At 38.3% G+C, this 22,398-nt stretch overlaps 1 protein-coding gene across 3 annotated transcripts in view; it reads left to right on the forward strand.

Annotated features, from left to right (window-relative positions):
• Nucleotides 1-20,081, forward strand: part of LOC134224239 (protein aubergine-like) — a 34,636-nt gene extending 14,555 nt beyond the window's left edge. Inside the window, exons 1-5 of one of the 3 annotated variants that reach the window (XM_062703558.1) lie at nt 4,525-4,683; nt 16,670-17,945; nt 18,011-18,220; nt 18,653-19,591; nt 19,657-20,081. In XM_062703558.1, the coding sequence (XP_062559542.1) occupies nt 4,671-4,683; nt 16,670-17,945; nt 18,011-18,220; nt 18,653-19,591; nt 19,657-19,921 (2,703 nt within the window). In that variant the 5' untranslated portion in view covers nt 4,525-4,670 and the 3' untranslated portion in view covers nt 19,922-20,081. Of the gene's footprint in view, nt 1-4,524; nt 4,684-16,448; nt 16,606-16,669; nt 17,946-18,010; nt 18,221-18,652; nt 19,592-19,656 lie in introns of those variants that run through there. The other 2 variants (XM_062703560.1, XM_062703559.1) reach the window with 2 other exon arrangements.
• The last annotated feature ends 2,317 nt before the right edge of the window (nt 20,082-22,398 follow it).

Below are 22,398 nucleotides of genomic sequence, written 5' to 3' on the forward strand. Positions count from 1 at the left end.
TCGAAATTTTCCCCAGGTATTTCTTCAGAACTTCCTCCTGGAATTCTTTCAAAAATTCTTTTAGGTATTTATTCGGCTATTCGTCCGGATTTTTTTAGTAACTTTTACAGAAACTTGAAATTCATTCGGAATTTATTTCGGGAATATCTTCAGAAAATTTGTTAGAAATTCTTTTGTGTATCCTTCGTAAATTTCATTTGGAAATCATGTGAGAATTTCTTCCAGATTTTTAGACGTGTCTCTCTTCGGGAAATCCTTTGAAATTTTCGTTAGAAAATACTCCAAGACAAGAATTTCTAAACGAATTTTTGAAAGAAAGAATTTCTAATGTAACTTCCAAACAAATACCAATTGGAATTTTCATATAAATTTTTAAATTTCTAAAAGAATTCCTGTAGGAATATCCGAAAGAATGCTTTCGAGAGTTCTGGCAGGAATTTATCCGAGAATCCCATCGGAAAATCTGGACAGTAGTAAAACATGAATTCCTTAGGAATTTAATTCAGGAGTTGCTTCGGAAATTACTTCAAAAATCATCCAGATGATATTTCAAGAATCCTCCCCTAGGAACTCCTTCAGGATTTCCATCGTGAATTTCTTCTCTCTCCTCAAGGAAAAATCCTCCGCAAATGAATCTAAAAATATCTTCATAAATTCTTCATTTCTTTGAAAGAATTGAATTTCTTTTGAAAATTTGTCTAAGATTTTCTTTAGAAACCCCTTCGGAATTTCCTTTGACAATACTTTCAGAAAATCTTCCAGGTAAATCCAAACCCTCAGCTCCCGTAGATCCGTTGGAATCTCTTTCATGAATTCCTCCAAGAATTTCTTCGGAATTTCTTCCAGGGATTCTTTCGGTGAATTCTCTCAAAATTACTTTGGAGATAGATCCAGAAATTCTTCTGAAAATGCAACAATATGTTCTTTCAAAAGTTCCTACAGGAAAACCTTTAAAAAATTCTTAAGAAATGCTACGTTTTTAGAATTTTTACGGAAATTAGACCCGAGATTTTTTCGAAAATTATTTAACGAATTCTTTTAGGAATATCTTCGGTAATTCATTTGGAAATTTCATCGAAATTGCTTTTGAAATTTGGTTGGAAAATACATTGGGAATTCGAAAATTTTTACAGGTAAACCTTCCGAAATTCCCTTACGATTTTTTTTCATTGTTTCTTTACGAAAATGCTGTGGGAATTGGTTTAGGAATTCCTTCCAACTTTTGTTAAGAGCAATTGAACCGTTTGTTTGAGAAACTGCATATGTAACATCTTTGGCCAAAATGAGATTTTTATATATTCTGAATCCTCGTCCAAAAATACATATTCTGGCAAAAAAGAAGAAAAAAAAAATTTTTGTTCAGGAATGTATGAAAAAATTTCGTTTGTTTGAGAAACTACGTATGTCCACGTACTTTGAAGAGCAATTGTGGAGTACTGCGCACATTCTTTGCACTGAAAGTGCCCCAGGGTGTTGAGTTTTGCTAAAAACTATTGATCTGTATCGAAGAAATCGAAAGATTCGGTGCAAATTTGTTCCAAAACAGTTTTTTGTTGTTTTCTCGAAATAGTGTAAAATGGACTTATGTTTCTCAAACAAATGATTCAATTATTTCCGGAGTTTTACAAAGAAATTCTTCCAGTATTGCTTATGAAATACCTTCCAAAACTCTAGCAAGAAAATCTTGGAGTTCTAACGAAATTTCTTCAGAACTTCATTCACGAATTCTTTCGCATTTTTCAGGAATTCCTTCGAACATTACCCCGGAAATTCAATTAGAAATTCCTTAAGACCTTCGGATATTCTTTGAGGATATGTTTCAAAAAGTCATTCAGAAATTATTTTAGGAATCATTTGTTAATTTCATTAGGAAATTCTTTTAATTTTCTTTAGAAACTGTTTCAAAAATTCCTTTAATATTTCTTATTTCATATTTTAATAAATTCTCGAAAAAAATCTTCCAACAAAATTTCTGGAATAGTTCCTGCAGGAATAAAGAGTTATCAGAGAATTCCGGGAGGTGTTCTCACAACAATTTCTGGATGATTGCCAACATATCCCGAAGAAATTTCCGATCAAATTCCTAAAGGTGTTTCCGAAGAAATTTCTAAAATTCCGAAGGTATCTGTTGATCAATTTCTGTGGATGTTTCTGAGGAATATCCACAGGATTTTTATTTTGCATTAGGAATTCGTTCGGAAACTCCAAAGGAAATTCCTGAAATTTTGTCAAAGATTTGGGGAAAGGGTTTTTGCTGGAAATTCCGGAGGAATTACTGGAGTAATTTTCGAGGGAATGGATTTTCCGATTGTTTTGAGTTTTGTTTCGAGCTGAAAGTTTTTGGAAAAATATTCCAAAAAAAATCAAGCGACCTTTTAAATAAATTCGAGGATTCCTTTGCATTTTATGGACGATAAAATGCAATACAGATTTCGTAATGTTTGCACCTGCCTAGCATTTTTCTTATTGATTTATTGCTTGACTGATTAACGCCTCCAATCATAATTCTTACTACTGACGCCAAATTGTAAATGAATCAATAACGCCAAAACAATTTTTTTTTGTGTTGCCAATTTGCTGAGATCATAGAAAAAGAAAAAAAAATGCTGGTGCCACACTATTACCAGAGCTCTGGCACCGCCAGTTCTTCTGGCACAGATTTTTACAATCGTCGCCGCAATTCCTTTCAACTACATATCTTGTTTACCAGTGATGGGAAATGTCATTTTGATGTTAATGTTATTGAAATAAATTATTAGCAAATTTGTAAGGAGTAGCAATCCCATGGCATTTTGTGATATTTCCGATCGCTGTTGTTCACTGCTAGTTGGATCAAAGTTAGAACGTCATGTAGAAGGATATGACTGTCGCATTGGACGAATAAGAACTGAATTTGCCTTAAATGAGATAAGACGAGGCTTAAAAAGGTCTTATTTCCTTGGAAATTAGCTTCTTCAGCCAAAAAACTAGCAAAAACTAGAGGTTTTTGGGTTTGTATCCTAATCATAATATTTGCACTGATCTCTGAGATTCTGTAGGATTGGTCTCATAATTTCTAAATTTTCTGGAGGGGGGCACGAGTAGGTCTGGGATGAAATCCCCTTCTAGAATGCTATCAGAAAGCAATAAGGGGAATGATCCTTGATTCCAGTCTAAGACAAAAACAACAAAAGCATGCGGATTATTACTCCTGGCCATGCCCATCTTCACCCTATCTAGGGAAAGGAAGTAAATGTTCATATTGTACTTACTTAAGAGAGGTCACCGACTTAGCAACAACCTCATAAATACCACAAAGTTGGATATTGGGGAGGGTATTCGTTGAAATAGGATTTACATTTGACATTTGTTTCGACATCACTCATTTGAAACTTGAAGTAGGGCTTGACCACTAGCTAGATTGTTTTTGATCGTAACTTAATGCAAATGGCTCTTACTTACAGAATATTATAAACCATTTTTTTGCACAAACAGTTTGTCACAAGTTGATGTATCAATGAATAATGCGCCTCCATGTACTTGTATGCTTATACATATGATTATATTTAAAAGCGAGCAATAGGTAATGCGTGATACATAACCGTGAAAAGGACTTAAGACATGGAAATGGACATGCCTTGAAAGTGACTTAATATGTCTAAATCTCTTGCATAATGTAATTTACATAAATAATCAGTTACATGAGTTCAGAATAAATCATAATATTTTTATTACAATTTCCGGTTATAACTCAGAATCAAATTGGACAGCTTTCAAGTGCATTTTTTAAATAAGTAACTAATATATTTTATGTTGTTATTTTCTAAGAAATGGTAAGAAAGTGTTGTTGTTTATTTTTGCTCAATGCGAATAAAATTCATCAAAGTTAAAGCTAATAGTTCTTCTAGGAGCCACTGCTTATTTTACTGAAGAGCTGTTTCAATAATATAGTTTAAAGATCAGCCTACTTCCAAGTCCTACGTACACTTCGCGGTTGAGTCTTAGACTTAGTCATTACTAATTGCTCGTTTTTCGACGTCTCTGTGCATATAATATTCATGCCACATAATATCAAAATTCATGAAATCGTTGGCATTGCAAGCTCTCACAGTTAATAACTTTGGAAGTGTTAAAATCACGCTGTTTCATATTTTATTACTCAATTTTCATTTAGTTTTGGTGTGATAAATGTAAAAGAAACAAGCTACGTTGAAAGTTGACATTGATCGAAAAATTGAACTAAATTGAAACGTGGTAGAGCAATCAGATCTCGAAAATGAGTACAGTGGCACGAAGGCCTATGCACATACGGCGCTGTATTCGAATAAATTTCAATTGGTTTCAAGTAGATGCACTAACCGTCTATTTGAATATAATTAAGCATAGCGCCTGCTAATAGGCATTAACAGAAAAAAGATCTATTCGCAACATTGAGCTATACCGATAAAAATTATTAGAGTTTGAGATCATCGCACCATTGTTCACCCTATTGTGCCAATGATATTCAACGGCTCTGTTTGATATTGAATGATCGTAATGATCTCTCTCGTGTAGAGTTCTAAGTTGATGTTTATTGTTGCTACGTGTAGTATTTGTGTCTAGTCGTATTATAATTAGATTTTGTATAATTAATTAAACAAGCTTGTTTTCTCCAAGTGCTATTAGTTATAAGTGACGATTTAATCTCAAAGATGGCCCCAAGAGGTTAGTAACAAGTTATAAGCTGATAATGATATGAGTTTGAGCAAGTTTGAAGCTATTACTAATAAATGTCTGTTGACATTGGTGACAAAAGAAACATACAAGTCTTGAAAATATTTCTATTACATGACAATGTATTGTAAATGATACGTTCATTTCGATCTCAACAAAAAGGATTAGAAGTTTAAGAAGTCACTGTTTTTGCGATTTAAGATATTCCTCATGACTTTAATGTAGAAACTAATGTAGCATTAAAAGCAGAAGAAAAACTGCATTTCCGACATACTCTTGGGAAACCTGGAATATCTCCGGTTCTCGAGAACTTATCAAGAAAATGGACCCAAATTAGCATGTGGAAAAAAAAGAAGATTAAAATTGATAAAAAGTTTAATGTTTGTGCTAATTATTTTATTTTATGCGAGGCGACGGATTCGACGAGTCAGCTAGTAAATAATAAATAAATTCAACTTTCGTGTAGTGAATCTGAAAGTGAATTAAATTTCAAACCCGAAAAATCGAACTATTTACGAACAATTTTCGGCTATATTTTGTTTCAATATGCTTGCGCGTTTCATCATTATGCTCAAATTTAGCAATTATCAATTGCTAATATTGATTTATTTATGGAAATTTTATCTTTTTACCATTAAAACAATTTATATATTTCGTCAATATTATATAGTTGTACCGATGACCTTTGATATAGCTTGTGACAAACCAAGTCATAACCCGATGCCATGATCATTCTGGATAGCGACTTTTTTATGTTTTCTCTAGAACACCTTACGACAAGTTTTTAGAAACGCAACGTTTCCGAAATCATTCCTGTCTTTGGCAAAACTTAACACCCTGGGGCACTTCCAGTGCAAAAACCTGCTCTTCAAAATGTGTGCACATATGTAGTATCTCAAACAAACGAAAAAATTTTCATGAATCCCTGGACAAAAAACGGTTTTCCGTGATTTTTGCCAGAATACGTATTTTTAGACGAGGATTCAGAATATATAAAAATCTCATTTTGGCCAAAAATGTTACATATGCATTTTCTCAAATAAACGGTTCAAATGTAGTCCACAATGGATCAAGGATAGCTGTAAAAGTAAACATTTAACTTTGACTTACTGTTGTAGTCCGTCTGGCACATTTTGTAGATTACTCTGAAGCATTTTGGAACAGACTTCACGGAGTTGTGAAGAGAACATATGCAAGAGAACGTACCGTTCTAGCAATTCCGAGAAATAACAAATGTTTGTTTCTATTCAAATTGCTTGAGATTTTTTGATATCTTCTATTAAATCATACAGCAAGATAAAGTAAAACACCCATCAGAAATTCAGGGCCTGCATTATGATTTGTTTCTTGTAAGTATGCAAAAAGGAGGACATTTTAGCACAAAAGGAGGAAATCCAATTTTTTTTGAACGACATGTCCTCCTTTAGGATACCATATGGTCACCCTACCTGAAATAGAAAAAGAATCGTGTCCGTCTAGATTGAGCTCAATGCCAGATAGGAAAGATATAGAATGCATTGCAATATCATCTGAGATCAGGAATCAGGATATTGTCTTTGCATCTTTATTTCTCTTTCGCACTTCATAAATTTTGACATTTACTGGCCTTGTTATTTCCTAATTTCTTTGTTCTGATAAAGAGACAAAGCAGTCCGTGCAGTGCCCTATATATTATCCTTTGAGCATTAAGGAGAAACCACAGGAGAAACTGTCCAGAATGCAAATTAATTTTGTTTGGAATTTTCAGAGACACCAATCTCAACAAAGAAGCATCGAATCCCGAACAGATAGTCATAACAAAATTTTATCACAATTATATCAATGTGTTTTAAAAATAACAATACTTGAAATAAAGTCAAGGGGCGACTAACTCTAAACTTTCGACAGTATCCAAAAATACTAACAAATACTAGCGAAAAACTACGTCGTATCTACGGTAAATTGATCGAAGAACCCTGGTTGGGAAAACATAGAACACAACGCCACCCAGTCTATACAGTCCACCTAGTTTTAGACAACATATGATTTCAGTCTTCTTTAAATTCTTGAAAAATCACTGAGCAACTATTTCTATTACTATTACTTATTGAGCAATATTTGGGGCCCACGTTTTGGTTTGATGGTATTAGAAACATAAAATGCGGTTTGAAAGTTTTGTAGAATCTGTAGAAGGTAGAAATCAGGTGTTTCCTATACGAGGGAGCACTGTGTTTCATCAACTAACTGACCAACGCCATAACAATCGAACTAGCAACCGTTTCATTGTTTGACAGAAATCGTGGATACTAGAAATATCACGAAATACTATTGCGAGACAATGAGTGATATTATCGCAAAGTTTAGAGTTTCTTGCCCCTTGAATAAAGTTGTTAAAAGTTCTCTGTCAAAGATGGAGGAAAGAAAATTACATGATCGTCATAACATGATTATAACATAATGTGTTATGTTTGTTTTTACCGAGAAATTATTGCCTACATTTTTGGTAGATAGAACCTACATTCAAAGTTGAACCAGCTTAAAGGTTCCTCCAAACACGCGCGATGCGATAGTCGCGACGCGATTCTATCGCTTGGCGACAGAGTTTCAGATGAAATCGCTTAGGTCTGGGGGAGCCTTAACAAAGTTAATTGCCTACATTATGGACAATCATATTTTTTTCAATAACATAATTTGTTATACTGTAAGATATCTTCACCACTTTTTTCGCAACACATCGAGTTATATTTTTGTAGAAGAGATTTTGTAACATTTTTTGTTATTTTAACTACTAATGGTACATGTTTTATAAGAACTGCTGTAACAGTAACTGTTATAAAAACTGCTGTAACAGAATAACAAGTTCTGATATAAATCAGTTACTATCCACTGGTCGGGATAACTGTCATCTTTGTCATGTTGTTCTAAGATGAGATAAGACATCTAGCTGTCCTTTTTCGCAACCACTTTGCTGTCAGAAAAGACCACTTCTAATTCGCCGATTTGACAAACGCCGGCAAGCACAGCATCGCGTTCATTTCCAAACGGGTATTTTGTTTTTGGTTACGCCGTGTGGCTAGTAGTCGGGCATTTTTCATCATCGGTATTGTCATAAACAGCCGTGCGGTAAGAGGCTACAAAGCAAGACCATGCTGAGGGTGGCTGGGTTTAATTCCCGGTGCCGGTCTAGGCAGTTTTCGGACTGGAAATTGTCTCGACGTCCCTGGGCATAAAAGTATCATCGTGTTAGCCTCATGATATACGAATGCAAAAATGGTAACTTGGCTTAGAAACCTTGTAGTTAATAACTGTGGAAGTGCTTAACCTTTTGTCTGTGCTCTGGGGTCAATATGACCCCAGGCCATTTTGAGTGGCTGCCGTTTTTTTGATTTTCAACCGATTATCATAATTTTTGGTAGTTTGGTAAAACTCGCCGAGATCTGTCTCCTAGGTGCAAATTCACTTCAAAAATCTTGAAAGTATGCGCTACAGTGTACTTTTTTCAAAAAACTTACGTTGTCTGTGCTCTGGGGTCAAATTGACCCCAAATTGAAATTGCTATAACTTTTTTATTGCTTGGCCAATTTTGGATTTTTGGGGCTGTTTCGAAAGATAATTTAATCATCTTTCAGGTCGTTACCAAAGATTGACTGTACATCGGGTACATCGTGGGGAGGGGTTTTCGTAAAAAGGGTACAAAAACAGTGATTTTTCATGCTTATTTTACTTATATCTGAAAATCCTACCCATTTTGAACTGCACCTTTCAAAAACGTTATGCAGGAAGGCTTTGATATGAGGCATTGATTAGTTTAGAGCATGGTCGCTAGGTGGCGGTATATTTGAATTCATTAATTTAGACTACTCAAGTAATTCCGATATACGGAATTTTCCTCATTAATACATATTCTTATCGCACAAATTTGAAGTTTTTAAAGGTGACGTCTTTAATAAAGTTCGTCTGGTGGGAATGGACTGTCATTGACGGAATAAATAATTAGGAAATTTACAAATAGGCGGCGCTAGCGTACTTGCAATATTCTTGCATATATGAAATATTGCTTTAGCTTGAGATCCCTCATACCTACACTCAAGTTGTATTCGGCAGTATTGTTCAGGATGTCTAGCACTACAAAGCGGTGCTTAACATAATGAGTACGTCTTCCAATTTTTAAATTTGTGCGATAAGAATATTTACACTGAGGAGAATTCTATATATCGCAATATCTTAAGTAGTCCAAAATAATGAATTCAAATATACCACCACCTGGCGGCCGAGTTCTAAACTTATCAACGCCTCATGCCAGGGCACATGCCTTCCTGCATAACCTTTTTGAAAAGGTGCAGTTCAAAAAGGGTAGGATTTTCGGATATAAGTAAAATAATCATGAAAAATCACTGGTTTTATACCCTTGTTCACTAAAACCCCTCCCCGCGACGTACCCGCCCACCAAAAGTAAATCTTTGGTAACGACCTGAAAGATGATTAAATTATCCTTCGAAACAGCCCCATAAATTCAAAATTGGCCAAACATTAAAAAAGTTATAGCAATTTCAATTTGGGGTCAATTTGACCCCAGAGCACAGACAACGTAAGTTTTTTTGAGCACAGACAGAAGGTTAATGAACATTAAGCTGCGAGGCGGCTCTGTCCCAGTATGGGGATGTAATGCCAAAAAGAAGAAGAAGAAGAAGAATGTCATAAACAAATAAAATCGGTCAATCTAATTATTTCCTTTGTGTGAACGTGAATTATACATAAAAAATGCGTGACAACATTATGCAAATAAATGCAATCATGAACTACTGAATGAATCCTTGACCTGATACAAAGTGTCACACTAACAGGTTTCCGTGTCCAATAAAAATAAACAAATTACAAATTACTACTGCTCAACGAGTAAGTATTTGATAATTAATAGTTGAGATTTATTTGTTTTGTTCTCTCTGAATTAATAATCAAAAAGAGATGGTCACACTGCATTGCTCGTCACAACAATCGTGGTGAAAATTGTGTGAGGGCATTCAGCTTCGATTTGTCTTATCTCATCTCATATGTTGTTATATCTGCTTTGCTGCGTCGCAGCATGCGTAGAAAAACAAGATGACAGCTGCTCGTTCCTTCAGTTTTGATAATGGTGCCCTTGAAAACGCGAGGTGGAACAACATTGGATTTAAAAAGTCCTTAAATGATGATCCGGATAGCCAGTTGATTCAAAGGCATAAGATTGCTGGCAGCTAAAGTAGCATTACTGCAAGTGTCAAACTAATGTTGGTGATGAAACCAAACATGCAATTAAACATGATGCATAAACTATGGTCAATTATTTCAGTATAATTTGGCAAAATAATTTAAATGACTACAGCGCCACCAACGTTCTAGTACTTCTGCTTCTACTGGATACAAGCACAGTTCTTGGTTCTTCTACACGTTGCGAAGGTGTTGCTACGACAAAAGCTGCGAAAAAATGATTCTCCTTGACGAACATTGCTCTTTGTTTGCTGAGCGGATATATAACTGAGATCATTTTATCCCATCTTTTTACCAGTATCTTTGCTCAGAAAATCGAATGAAGGGATCTTTTGCAATAGGTAATTTTGATGGAGATTTTTTTCTCGGTTATAACGGTTAGGGAAGCACCGTGCTTGCGCTTAAAACTGTGCTGGACAAAGTATGAGATGCGTAGCTTATACTCATTTCGCGCTTCTCACTTTTTACAGTGAGAAGAGAAAAATTAAGAGTGAAAAGTGAGACGTCTCTCTTCTCATTCCAACTTTTTCACTTTTCAAATGAACTATTCGGCCAAACGACCCTTTCGGCCAAATGACTCTTTCGGCCAAATGACCCTTTCGGCTAAATGATCCTTTCGGCCAAATGATCCTTCCGGTCAAATGACCGTTTCGGCCAAACGACCCTTTCGGACAAACGATCTTTTTGGCCAAATGACCCTTTCAGCCTAATGACACTTTCGGTCAAATGACCCTTTCTGCCAAATGACTATTTCGGTCAAATGACCCTTTCGGCTAAATAACCCTTTCGGCCCAATGACTTTTTCGGCCAAATGACCCTTTCGGCCAAATGACCCTTTCGGCTAAATGATCTTTTCGGCCAAATGACCCATTCGGCCAACCGACCCTTTCAGCCAAACGATCCTTTCGGCCAAACGACCCGTTCAGCCAAATGACCCATTCGGCCAAACGACCCTTTCGGCCAAATGACCCTTTCGGCCAGATGGGTTTTGGCCTAATGGTCTGTTCGGCCTATTGGCTTTCGGCCAAATGACTTTCAGCCGAATGGATTTCGGCCAAATGACCCTTCCCCTGAAGTTTTTTTTAAAGAAGTTTTCCTTTACTTTAACCTTTCTTCCTTCTCCCTTCATGCTTCTTCTCCTCCTTCCTTTTTTCTTTCTTCTTCTTCCTTCTTCTTCGCTCTTCTTTGTTTCATCCTTCTTCCTTCACCCTTATTCGTTCATTCTTCTTCCTTCTTCCGTCTTTCTTCTTCCTTATTCCTTCTTTTTCCTTCTTTCTTATTCCTTCATGCTTATTCCTTGTATCTTCTTCCTTCAGGCTTCTTCCTTCTTTCTTCTTCCTTCATATTTCTTCCTTCTTCCTCCTTCCTTCATCCTTCTTCGTCCTTCTTCCTTCTTTATTATTTTATCTTCCTTCTTCCTTTTTTTCTTCCTCCTTTTTCCTTCTTCCTACTTCCTTCTCCTTTCTAGTCTCTTTCATCTACCGTCTTACTTCTTCCTCACTTAGCACTACTCACTTATCACTTCTCATTCGGCCTAATGGCCTGCGGCCAATGACCCAGCATCGATGTAGGTTCTTCGTAGCTTAGTAGGGGAAGCGCCTGTCTAGCGTACTGGTTTCGTGAGATCAAACCCCACCGAATGAAGTGGTTACCCTCCAATACATTTTTTGAACTAAATCTTCCACATATTGGGCAATTTATTTATTATGTTTATTAAAGACTCTTTAAATATTATTCGAGTCTTGGTTGTTCAATTTACAGAGTTTGAGTAACTTAGGATCTAGATAATGCATATTTCATTCACTGGTCTCATCCGGTCCGCTGGCAGAACATCCATCCTATTATGATAAGATTTGGCGCCTTGGGGACTGGTACCTAGTTCTCGATTACGGTGGCCTGCCGATCGTCAATGTGCTTAACGCTGTCTTCCTTTGTTTAGAAGTATCCTATTTTCAGTGAGGTGGTTACTGGTAAAACTGTTGGAACTTGATGAACTGAATTTTTCAACACTTCTACTGTTTTATAGGTTTTCCGTTGGGTAGTTGTGTGTCATATTTCATCTATCAACGCGATTTCTTTGAGGAACGATAGCACTGTCGATAGCGGCTGTCGTCGGCCAATGCCTGTTTGGTTGGAGCCCAATTTTTTCCCGAGCATCATCATATCCTGGGCTCTGCTCTTGTTTCCTCGATGTGTGTTTTGTAGGTGAGGTGTTGATCTAGACATTTGTGGCATGATTTTTCTGGTATAGGGACATTGTTCAATATAAGTCTTTGACTTGTTTGTTTTCTAGATCTCGGGTGTTTGAACGTTATAGTTACACATTTTTCGGTAGAGATTTTGAAGCCGGTGCGTTGTTCCCATATTCAACCGATTTAAGTGCAGATTGTAATTTTTTTGTGAAATTTTTCCTGTTACCATTGGAGGCGAATAGAGCTACATCGTCGGCGAAGAGGAGTGCATTAACTTCGGCAGGAAGCTCTGCGCATATGGTGTCGATTGCAATTAGGAATAGCGTAACACTTATCACTGATCCTTGACATAGGCCATTTTCCATTATTGTTTCCTGTGACAGAGTATTGTTGGCTTTAACTTTGAAGGTCCTTCGTTCCAGGATTTTTTGGATGTATTTAACAAGATTGCCTCCTATTTTCAACTCACAGATTTTGTTTAGTACCAGCCTACGCCAAGTGGTGTCGTAAGCCTTTCTAATGTCGATTGCTTGTGTATAGATCTTTTTGTGCATAGCTTCTCTAACTGCGGTGTCAAAGTGTGCTAGATAGTCCGATGTAGATTTCCCTTTACGGAATGCAAATTGGTGGTCGTTAAGTAGCCTACGTTCTTCAATTAGGTGCATTAGACGGTTGTTCACCGTTCTCTCGAGGATCTTACCAAGGCAACTATTTAGATAGATTGGTCTGTAGTTTCCTGGACAACTTCTTTCTCCTTTTCCCTTGTATATAGGAACCACTATGGATTTGGCCCAGCTTTCTGGGTATACGGAGCCTTCCCACAATCGGTTATATGTGTTAAGGAGCAGATGTTTGTACTCTATTGGCAGTTTGGTGATCATGGCATAGTGGATGCCATCTGGGCCTGGAGAATATCCTTTAAGTCCTTCCATTGCTTCTTCAAGCTCGTTTCGGGAAAATACTGAGTTATATCCGGCTTCTTCTTCCTGGTTTATAAGTATCGGGGATTGTTCGATGTTATTTTTATATGCCAGAAATGCTGGAGAGTATTCCCTATCACTGGATATTTGTCCGAAGTGTGCAGCAAGACTATCAGCGATTCCTTTGTTGTTAGTTGTTTTTTCATTATTGAATTTGATTTCTCGGATACGTGGGCTTTTAAATTTTCCTTGAATTTTGCTGAGGTTTTTCCACATCTCCTTGGCAGGCGTGTGGACGTTGAATTTTTGGGCAAAGTCTTCCCAAGATTTCTTCTTGGCTTTTACGATGGTCTCTTGTGCTTTGATATTTGCATCTCGGAATTCTTGGGTATGTTGTGGATGTAGAGTTCCCTTTTTGTTTCTTTGCAAGCTTCTAAGAGCCTTTCTTCTTGCTTTAATGGCTCCTGCAATTTCTTTATTCCACCATACGTTGCCACATTCTTCGTGGTAGACTTCACTGCACCTACTGCACTTTTTATCCTTGACCGGGCAGCTAATGCTAGTATGTCCAAACTTGAGACACTTGAAACACCTTAGCGGGTTAGGGTACCATGTTCTTGTCTGCAAGAGGAGGTAACCCAATTTGAATTCTTTGGGTGGCCTGGTTCCTTTCACGGTTATCACGAAAATGCCGGTAGAAATTTTATTGTCCTCCGCGCCCTTCGCAATTTGCTTTACATTTATCACGCCTTGATCTGACCACATGTCTCGAATTGCGTCGTCCGCATCGTTTTTCACATCACGGCAGAACACTACCACTTTGCAGGAGTTCAATGATTTATGTTCATAAATCTTCACCGTAATTCCGTCCACTAGTTTTTCAATTTTAGCCATCTTTTTGGCCTGACTTTCATTCCGCACTGTTACAAATATTTTTCCTTCTTTCGTTTTTTTTGCCGCAATTATTGTCCCACAGTGGCTTTGGATTGTTTTCTCCACTAATACTGGTGACACTCCATGGAAGCTTTTCCCCTCCTCTATCCTTTCCATTACCATAATTATTTCCCCAGCAACACCGCCGGGGTTTTACCCCATACGGGGAAATTAGAACTGTTCATCAAATAAGCTCTGCTCGTTGGTTGGTTTTTAATTTGCACTCTTGGTAGACACTTGCGTTGCTTATTCGCGTTACCGATTTAGTGAGTAATCACTTTTACCCGAAAGACCGGGGGCGTAATTGGACACCTATCAATAAATTAACTGCGATCGACCGATTGCGCCGATGCGACTTAACTCGACCGTAGTCAAACACGGAATGTATTGGGCAATTGCACGAATAGAATTTCAGACATATTAATACGTTTATATTATTTTTTTTTCTTTGAACGTTAAATTAGGGAATACTCAATAAATGATGGCGATTTTTTATGAGAAATATAACGCATCGGCAGCATATCGAACAGATTGGACTTGTGAACCTCTAAATATGATTTACGTCAAAAATTAAAGGTGTTATGTTGAACAATATCAGGAATCAGTATCATGCATGCCTGCTCCTTTTTTTTCAAAAAGTTTCCGTTCCGCTAGAAAAATTGAAAGTACATTTCAACCCAAAATTTACTAATTGTTGCCATCCCGTAGATGGCGAGTTAGACTTTTTTATTCTATTTTCAAACTTTATTAGCGTGATTTGTGTTTATTAATAATAAGTTCATCACATAACGGTGAGTTAGAGTCTCGGTCTGGTCAATGATGTTTTTGAGTGGGAGACATTGCCGACTCCCGAGAATAGTTTATTCATAATACACATAAATCTATTACATGGATTTGCTTAAAAATCTGGTGCCTTCCTTAGGTAAGATGCGACGCTTATAAAGCAGGACCATGCTGTGGATGACTGGGTTCGATTCCGGGTGTAGGTCTAGGCAAATTGTCTCGACTTCCTGAGCATAAAAGAATCATCGTGTTAGCCTCATGCAGTGGCGTAGCCAGAAAATTTGTCTGGGGGGGGGGGCTTCAGAACATTTTTTTAACTCGAGAAGGTTCGAAAAAAAAATTCTTCTAAAAATGTTGTCTCTGGGGGGGGGGGTTATGTCCAAAACCACCCCCGCGGCTTTCACTTGGTCTGTGTTCTGCGAAATCGCTACAAACACTTTTCTGACTTGATATTATAGTTTGTTCTTATTCAAAAACGGAACTTAAAGGCTCCCTCAGACCTAAGCGATTTCATCGCCGCGATTCTATCGTTTTGTCGCTGCAAACAATGTTCTATTTACGCTTCCATACCAACGGCGACAGAATCGCTGTCGCCAAGCGATAAAATCGCATCGCGACTCTCGCGTCGCGTGTGTTTGGGGCAACCTTAATGTATTTACGTGTACCTACATTAAATGTCATTTATAATGTTGGGGATATCCAATAGGATCTGTGATTAATTGGATCTGCTACACGAAAATTTGAGCAAACGATGTTTTATTAGCACTTGGTGCCGTTTCGCAGAACCTTAACCAGGTTATAAACTAAGTTGAAAAGCAGGCCCAAGCCTTGACCTAAGCCTACATTCCAGTTAGAATGCAAAACCTTTAAGATTTAAAAAAGAAGGAGAAGGAGAATAATTTGCAAAACATAATTGATCTGAGCTGGTTAAGCAAATTTCGTCCGGTTCAGCATGAAATTTGCTAGGAAGCTTATAATATAATATCGTCACAAGATATTATCGTCACAAGACATGCGATTGTGCACAATTCGTTGGACAACAATGTAGGGCAGTCGCTGTGCTATTTTTTATTTTTAGTTCAAGTTGTTCGTTTCATAGAATGGTTGTACGGTGGATCAAGCCAAGTGCATAACGATTTTTTTATAGATGTTAATTCGAACGATTCAACTATGGTTTGGTATGGCATCTGATAAACAGACTTCGGTATTGAAGTAAGCTCATCCAATAATTAATTTATAGAAAAAAGCGCTCTTCTAATATTTTTATGAACAAAGGATTATAAGACTTGTGCATAATTGTGTGCAAATGCGATATTTTCCGAATTAATGGCAACAAAACACAATAATTTAAAAAGCTTGTTAGCATACATCTTATCCGAAGCAGTTTTTTTGGGTTCTCAAATGGATCAAATCTCAATGCTGTATTATTCAAATAGACGGCAAAAAATGCTGTTGTGATGAGCATAATATAACATACCCAACGCATATGCAACGATTTGAGAATTTCCGGAAAAAAATGTTTTCCAGATATATGTGGAAAGAATGACATGAAAAGAAAGTATGCGAACAATGGGAAAGCATAAATTAAAACAAAACATCCTTTTCTCCGTTGGTGGGCGTGATGTCCATAAAACTATTTACGGCTCCTCAGGGTAGGATCAGGCGTCACAATCTACCTAGAAGATGCGGCGCTATTACGCTCGGAAGGGATAACATTCAAACATACCCAGACACATGTTGGGTACATAACAAAGCCATATATATCGTCTAGTCGGTTTAGCTTATGTTCGTAGTGTTCCGAGTTTTGTTTGACTAGTCTAAATCAGTGCTAGAAGTTTTGTTTGCGCGCAGTAACTGCTGTAATTTGATTCAATACGTACGCCGTGAGAGCTCATTCAAGACAAAGTTTTATTCATCTTCCAGGACGTTATTATCAACGAAGGATGTCCGATAATCCACAGGAGGGTTCCAGTGGCGGTCGGATACGGGCTCGCGGTTACGTTGGAGGCTCCTCATCTCGTGGCGGGTACAATGGAGGAGGTTCGCGTGGAGGGTGGCCAGGGTCCGATAATGGAGGCGGCTATAGAGGAGACCACCGTCAGAAGCCGTACGATCGCATGGGATCGTCATCGCCAAGTGTTGCGGTAAAGGACGAGTTTTCGGCGCTGGAGTCCCAAGTCAAAAGAGACGGAAGTGGTGAGCCCGGTGGCGGACGAGGTGGCATGCGCGGAGGGTTCAGAGGTGGCCGTGGAGGTCAACGAGGCAACAGATATTTGCCTGAAATTGTGCACACTCGCAAGGACACGTCGGTTGTCAAGCAGGGAAACAGTGGCCGACCGATTATGCTTCAGACCAATTACTTCCGGCTGCTTCTTAATGAAGATGAACGCATTTTCCAGTATCGAGTTGACTTCAATCCCACGATTGAAGCAAGCAAGAAAATGAGTGGTCTTTTGTTCCAAATCAAACCTCAAATTGGAGGGTACGTATTCGATGGAACGCAGCTATTTTCGCGGACAAAGTTGGAGAACGATCCAATGGAATTTACCGTTAAGGATAAGTTTACTGAGGACAATTACCAAATCACAATTCGAAGAGTTGGTGATGTCACGGGCACAAACGAAAAGGCATTTGTGGTCTATAATCTCGTCAATCGACATGCCATGGGCGGCTTGAAGCTGCAGTTGATTGGACGAAGTTTTTTCGATCCTGAAGCCAAAGTCTCAATCAGACAGTATGGAATAGATCTTTACCCTGGATATCTCACTAGCATCCGTCAGCACGAGAAGGATGTGCTTATGTGTGCGGAATTAACACATAGAGTTATGCGCACCGATACCTGCTACTCGCTGTTTGAACACTGCATGAATCAGCGTGGAAATTTTAAGGACAACTACAAACGTATGGTGTTGGGAACGATTGTAATGACCACATATGGAAATAATCGAACTTACACCATTTCCGACGTGGAATTTGACGTTAATCCGGAGAGTTCCTTCACGACAAAGAAGGGCTCACAAACGTTTACACAATACTACAAGGAGAAATACAATATCACCATTCGTGATCCGCGCCAACCTATGTTGGTGTCCCGTTCTAAGGCCAGAGACATTCGAGCTGGTTTGCCAGAGCTGATCTATTTGATACCGGAGTTATCCCGGATCACTGGCATCACCGATGATATGAGACGAGACTTTCAGTAAGTATATTGTTTTTATTTAAAGTAAAAAAAAAAATCTGAACGGCATTTCACCCACTTTATAGCTGTATGCGAGCGATCGCTGATCATACTCGCTTAAACCCGGACAAACGTATCCAACGTTTGGAAACATTCAATCGGCGCATGCAACAGTCGAAGGAGAGTTCCGATGTGTTTAAGTTTTGGAAAACTGAACTCGACCGTCGTTTGGTGGAGGTTCCGGCACGCGTCCTTCAGCCGGAAACTGTCTTTTTCCATCCAGAGCAGGAAGCTTGGTAAGTATTTTGAATTATTAGATTCTATTCCGGCATCAATTTGTTAACGCATTACCACTGACAAACAGACATAATACTCGTCAAATTTTCAACGTTCACTGATTTACTGGTCAGTTTGAATAAACAATAGTTGGCCAATCGATCACTCGTGGCGCTCGCATCGGATTTGCTCGAGTTGCTCGACTTTTGCTCTCTATCGTCATCCGGTTCGTGACTTGCCTAACTTAGTGAAAACAACAGATGTCGTTAGCTTTTGCACGCCGATGAATTTGATGAGTGAATGTTCAATGTGTTATGTCTGTTTGTTTGTGGTATTACTACGTTATAATATTCTGTATATCATAGATAACTATTTTGCTTCTCATTTTTTTGCTGTAACGAAACAATTATTTTTGAACGGATAATAAAACATTATTTCTTCTTCAATTGCAGCAAGGTACTGGCGGGAGAAATGGCCGAATGGCAAATGGCGTTCCGCAACAACCCGATGTACTTAACGGTTGCGCTGACCAACTGGTTTGTGGTAGTACCCGGCGGATCGGAACGGTTAATCGTTGATTTTATGTCCTGCTTGAAACAGGCCGCTTCCCAAATGTATTTCCATATTGAGGAACCAAGGCGTGTCTCGATTCCCAACGATTCTCCGGTTGTCTACGTGGAACAGCTTAGTCAACTGGTCCAGCGCGATCCGCAGCTGATTATGTGTTTGGTAACGAACGATAAGGCTGACCGTTATTCAGCCATTAAGAAGAAATGCTGCGTAGACCGGGCCGTGCCTACGCAGGTTTTGAAGACCCGAACCATTACACCCAAGGGTGGAAACGTTCGTACGTTGATGTCCGTCGCTACCAAGGTGGCGATCCAGATGAACTGCAAATTGGGTGGCATCCCGTGGGTTATTAAAAGCCCACTTGCTTCAGTGATGGTAATTGGTTACGACGTTTGTAAGGACTCAAAGGATCGATCCAGAGGATACGGAGCATTAGTAGCTTCCATGTATGGCGGAGGCGTTAAACACCCCAAATACTTCTCTACAGTAAATCAGCACGCCCACGGAGAAGAGCTGTCCAACTATCTGGCATTGAACGTAATAAAAGCGATCCGAGCATATCAATCCAGCTTTGGAAACGTTCTACCACAGCGTATCGTTATCTATCGAGATGGCGTAGGTGATGGAGATTTAGGTTACGTCAATGAACACGAAGTTGGTTCAGTAAAAGAAAAACTGGAGGCCGCCTACAAAGGACAAGAGATGCAATCCAAGTTGACCTTCTTCGTTGTCAACAAACGCATCAATACCCGCCTGTTCCATGATAGAAGAAATCCAACACCGGGAACCATAGTCGATGACGTCATTACGCTACCAGAGAGGTAAGTTACCGGGTAACTTATGAATCATTAACTGCAATTATCTAACTTATTCTATTATTCTACAGGAACGACTTCTTCCTAGTCTCTCAAAGCGTACGACAGGGAACGGTTTCCCCCACTTCATACAACATTCTGAAAGACGAATCTGGACTCAGCGCGGATCGGTTGCAGCTCTACACATTCAAGCAGACTCATATGTATTATAATTGGTCCGGTACCGTCGGTGTCCCGGCTGTATGTCAGTACGCCCACAAACTTGCTGCCTTGGCAGGACAGTATCTCCACCAAGTGCCCAGCACATGGTTGGAGAAGAAACTCTATTTCTTGTAGGATTAAGCAGATTTAACTTCTTATAGCAGTTTATGTTTATTTGTGGTAAAAAATCAGCTAAGTGTATCCGACGTATGTAGAATGTGTTTGTGTCACACTTCAACGGAAATTTTACCTTCTATGTTTTTTTAAATCTCAAAATAAAACAAATGAGAACACATTTTTTCATGATGGATTATTGTTGAATCACAGTCCCAACTGCCAATGATCCCCTTTTCCTTCTGGCATTACATCCTCCATTAGGACATTGTCGCCTTGCAGCTTTGTGTGCATTACACACTTCCACAATTATTAATTGCAAGGTTTCTAAGCCAAGTTACCATTCCTGCATTCGCTCATCATGTGCACACTTAATTTTTTTTACCGGGATCTCAGCAAAATGTTGAACTTTTACCGAGAATCGCACAGCCGTGCCCCAGCAAACATGTTTTTTGCCGAGATGTCTGTCAAAATTGCTGATAATCAGCAAATAATTTGCCGAAAATCAGCTAACAAACGCTATTTTTGCTGGAATATCAGTTATTTATTTGGCTGGCGCACGGCTGTGCGGTTTTTTGCCGAGCTGCAGAAATAAAAACTGAGTGTGTGGGGTTTGAGTAAGTTACCATCAGCGTGTGATTATATATTACCACCTCAGCGTGTCAATCGGTAAGCAGCAAGCCATGACTTGGCCTCTTTTTGTCAGATATCCGTGGCGTGCACACGCACCGACTGGGAGCTGTTGTCATTCGCATTTCGCTCCAGCCATTTGGAGCCACACAAACCATGAAGCTAACACGATGATACTATTATGCCCAGGGAAGACGAGAAAATTTCCAACCCGAAAATTTCCTAAACCGATCCGGGAATCGAAACCAGCCACCTCCAGCATGGTCTTGCTTTGTAGGTGCGCATCTTATCGTACGGTTAAGGAAGGTCGAAGTATATCCACGGCGTGTGTATGGGGGACCATTATGACAAAAAAATGAGCATCGCCAAAACTTTCACTACGTGAAAATATAGCTCTTAAGCTTTCATTTCTTGACTATTTGAAAAAAATCTACCGAGGGGTCTCGAACAACTTTTTTTCTCCCTGAAACGGATCTTTGTAGTTGGAAGACCAACGATTATTATTTATCGCGTCCCATTTAAAATGAGATTCCTGGATTTTTTTATTCCAATAATCGTATATAAACTCAGGGGTACCGAAATTACCAAGTTATAGTCTAAATTAATAGTTTGTTGGAGCTCAAGCGTCAAAGTGCATGACGAAGCCGAACACGATTTATGTTATCCCCTGCAAACAGCTAAGAAAGGCTTGGATGGAGATTATGCTCTGCATCGTCATCTTATGCACATATACACCCAATTCTTTCCCAAATATATACCAAAATTGAAACTTTGGTGGTAAATTTGATGGTAAAAAAATGGTAACTTGGCTTAGAAACCTCGCAGTTAATAACTGTGGAAGTGCTGATTGAACACTCAACTGTGAGGCGGCAATGTCTTAGTGGGGAATGTAATGCCAAAACGAAGAAGGAGAAGTAATGTAGATACACATAATTCACTTTTTACATTTTTTTTTCTGTCGTATTTTTTATTGTGTAACTTCAATTTATCACTAAAAACTATCCAACATGCTCATAGAAATCCTTAATACCTCATTCAAATAGGAATCAGATTTCAATTGATATGCGGTAAACAGATGAGCGCAAAAATGAGTCATGCTAAGTGCACAATAAAGGCAAAAATGGAAGTAAATATCTAGCTTTTAGTTTAAAATAAAATCTCTTCTGATTTCAACAAAAAGTGACATGGGTATAAAAAAAACTTAAAAATATGTACTGTATATTGTCTTAGAGATCATATCGCTGCGATGCATAGTTGATGAAAACGAGTGATTCATCCAGACAAGCAAATTCATTTTACTACAAATATTGTGGCAAACATGCAACTTTCTATGATATTGCACTGCGTGAGCTTGGAGAAATACTCATTCGAAACGATTATTTTCACTCGAAATTCATTACCAATTTAAAAATTAGTCCACCATTCATTGTGTTGTCGCATTATTGCTATTTTGCTTTTGGCAATCACTTTCAATAACGTTCAATTATTTGGTCAAGCCGAATACCATATACCACCAACATAAAACGCAAACACAAAACCTGGACGATCAGAACCAGGGTAGTTTTAGAAGTTTTTGGAGAAGAGTTTGAATTTTTAGACACAAAAATCGTGCTGAAGGGATGACTCTAATAAAATCTAAATTGCCTAAGAGTTCAGAAAAGTTAACCAGTAAACGAAAATCAATCTCCTGCCCTATGCATCAAATGCATCTTCTTCTAAAAAGACACTTATTTTCATGACTCTTGGTACAACCACCAGACTTTGAAGTAATCGATGAGCTTTACTTTTTTTCATCTATCTAGTGGAAACAATCTAGCTCAACAATGATCAGAAGCGTAATTTAGAAAAGCTTTACTAATTATTAAGCC

This window comes from Armigeres subalbatus, chromosome 3 (genome assembly GCF_024139115.2).
Source record: "Armigeres subalbatus isolate Guangzhou_Male chromosome 3, GZ_Asu_2, whole genome shotgun sequence".
Lineage (NCBI taxonomy): Eukaryota > Metazoa > Arthropoda > Insecta > Diptera > Culicidae > Armigeres > Armigeres subalbatus.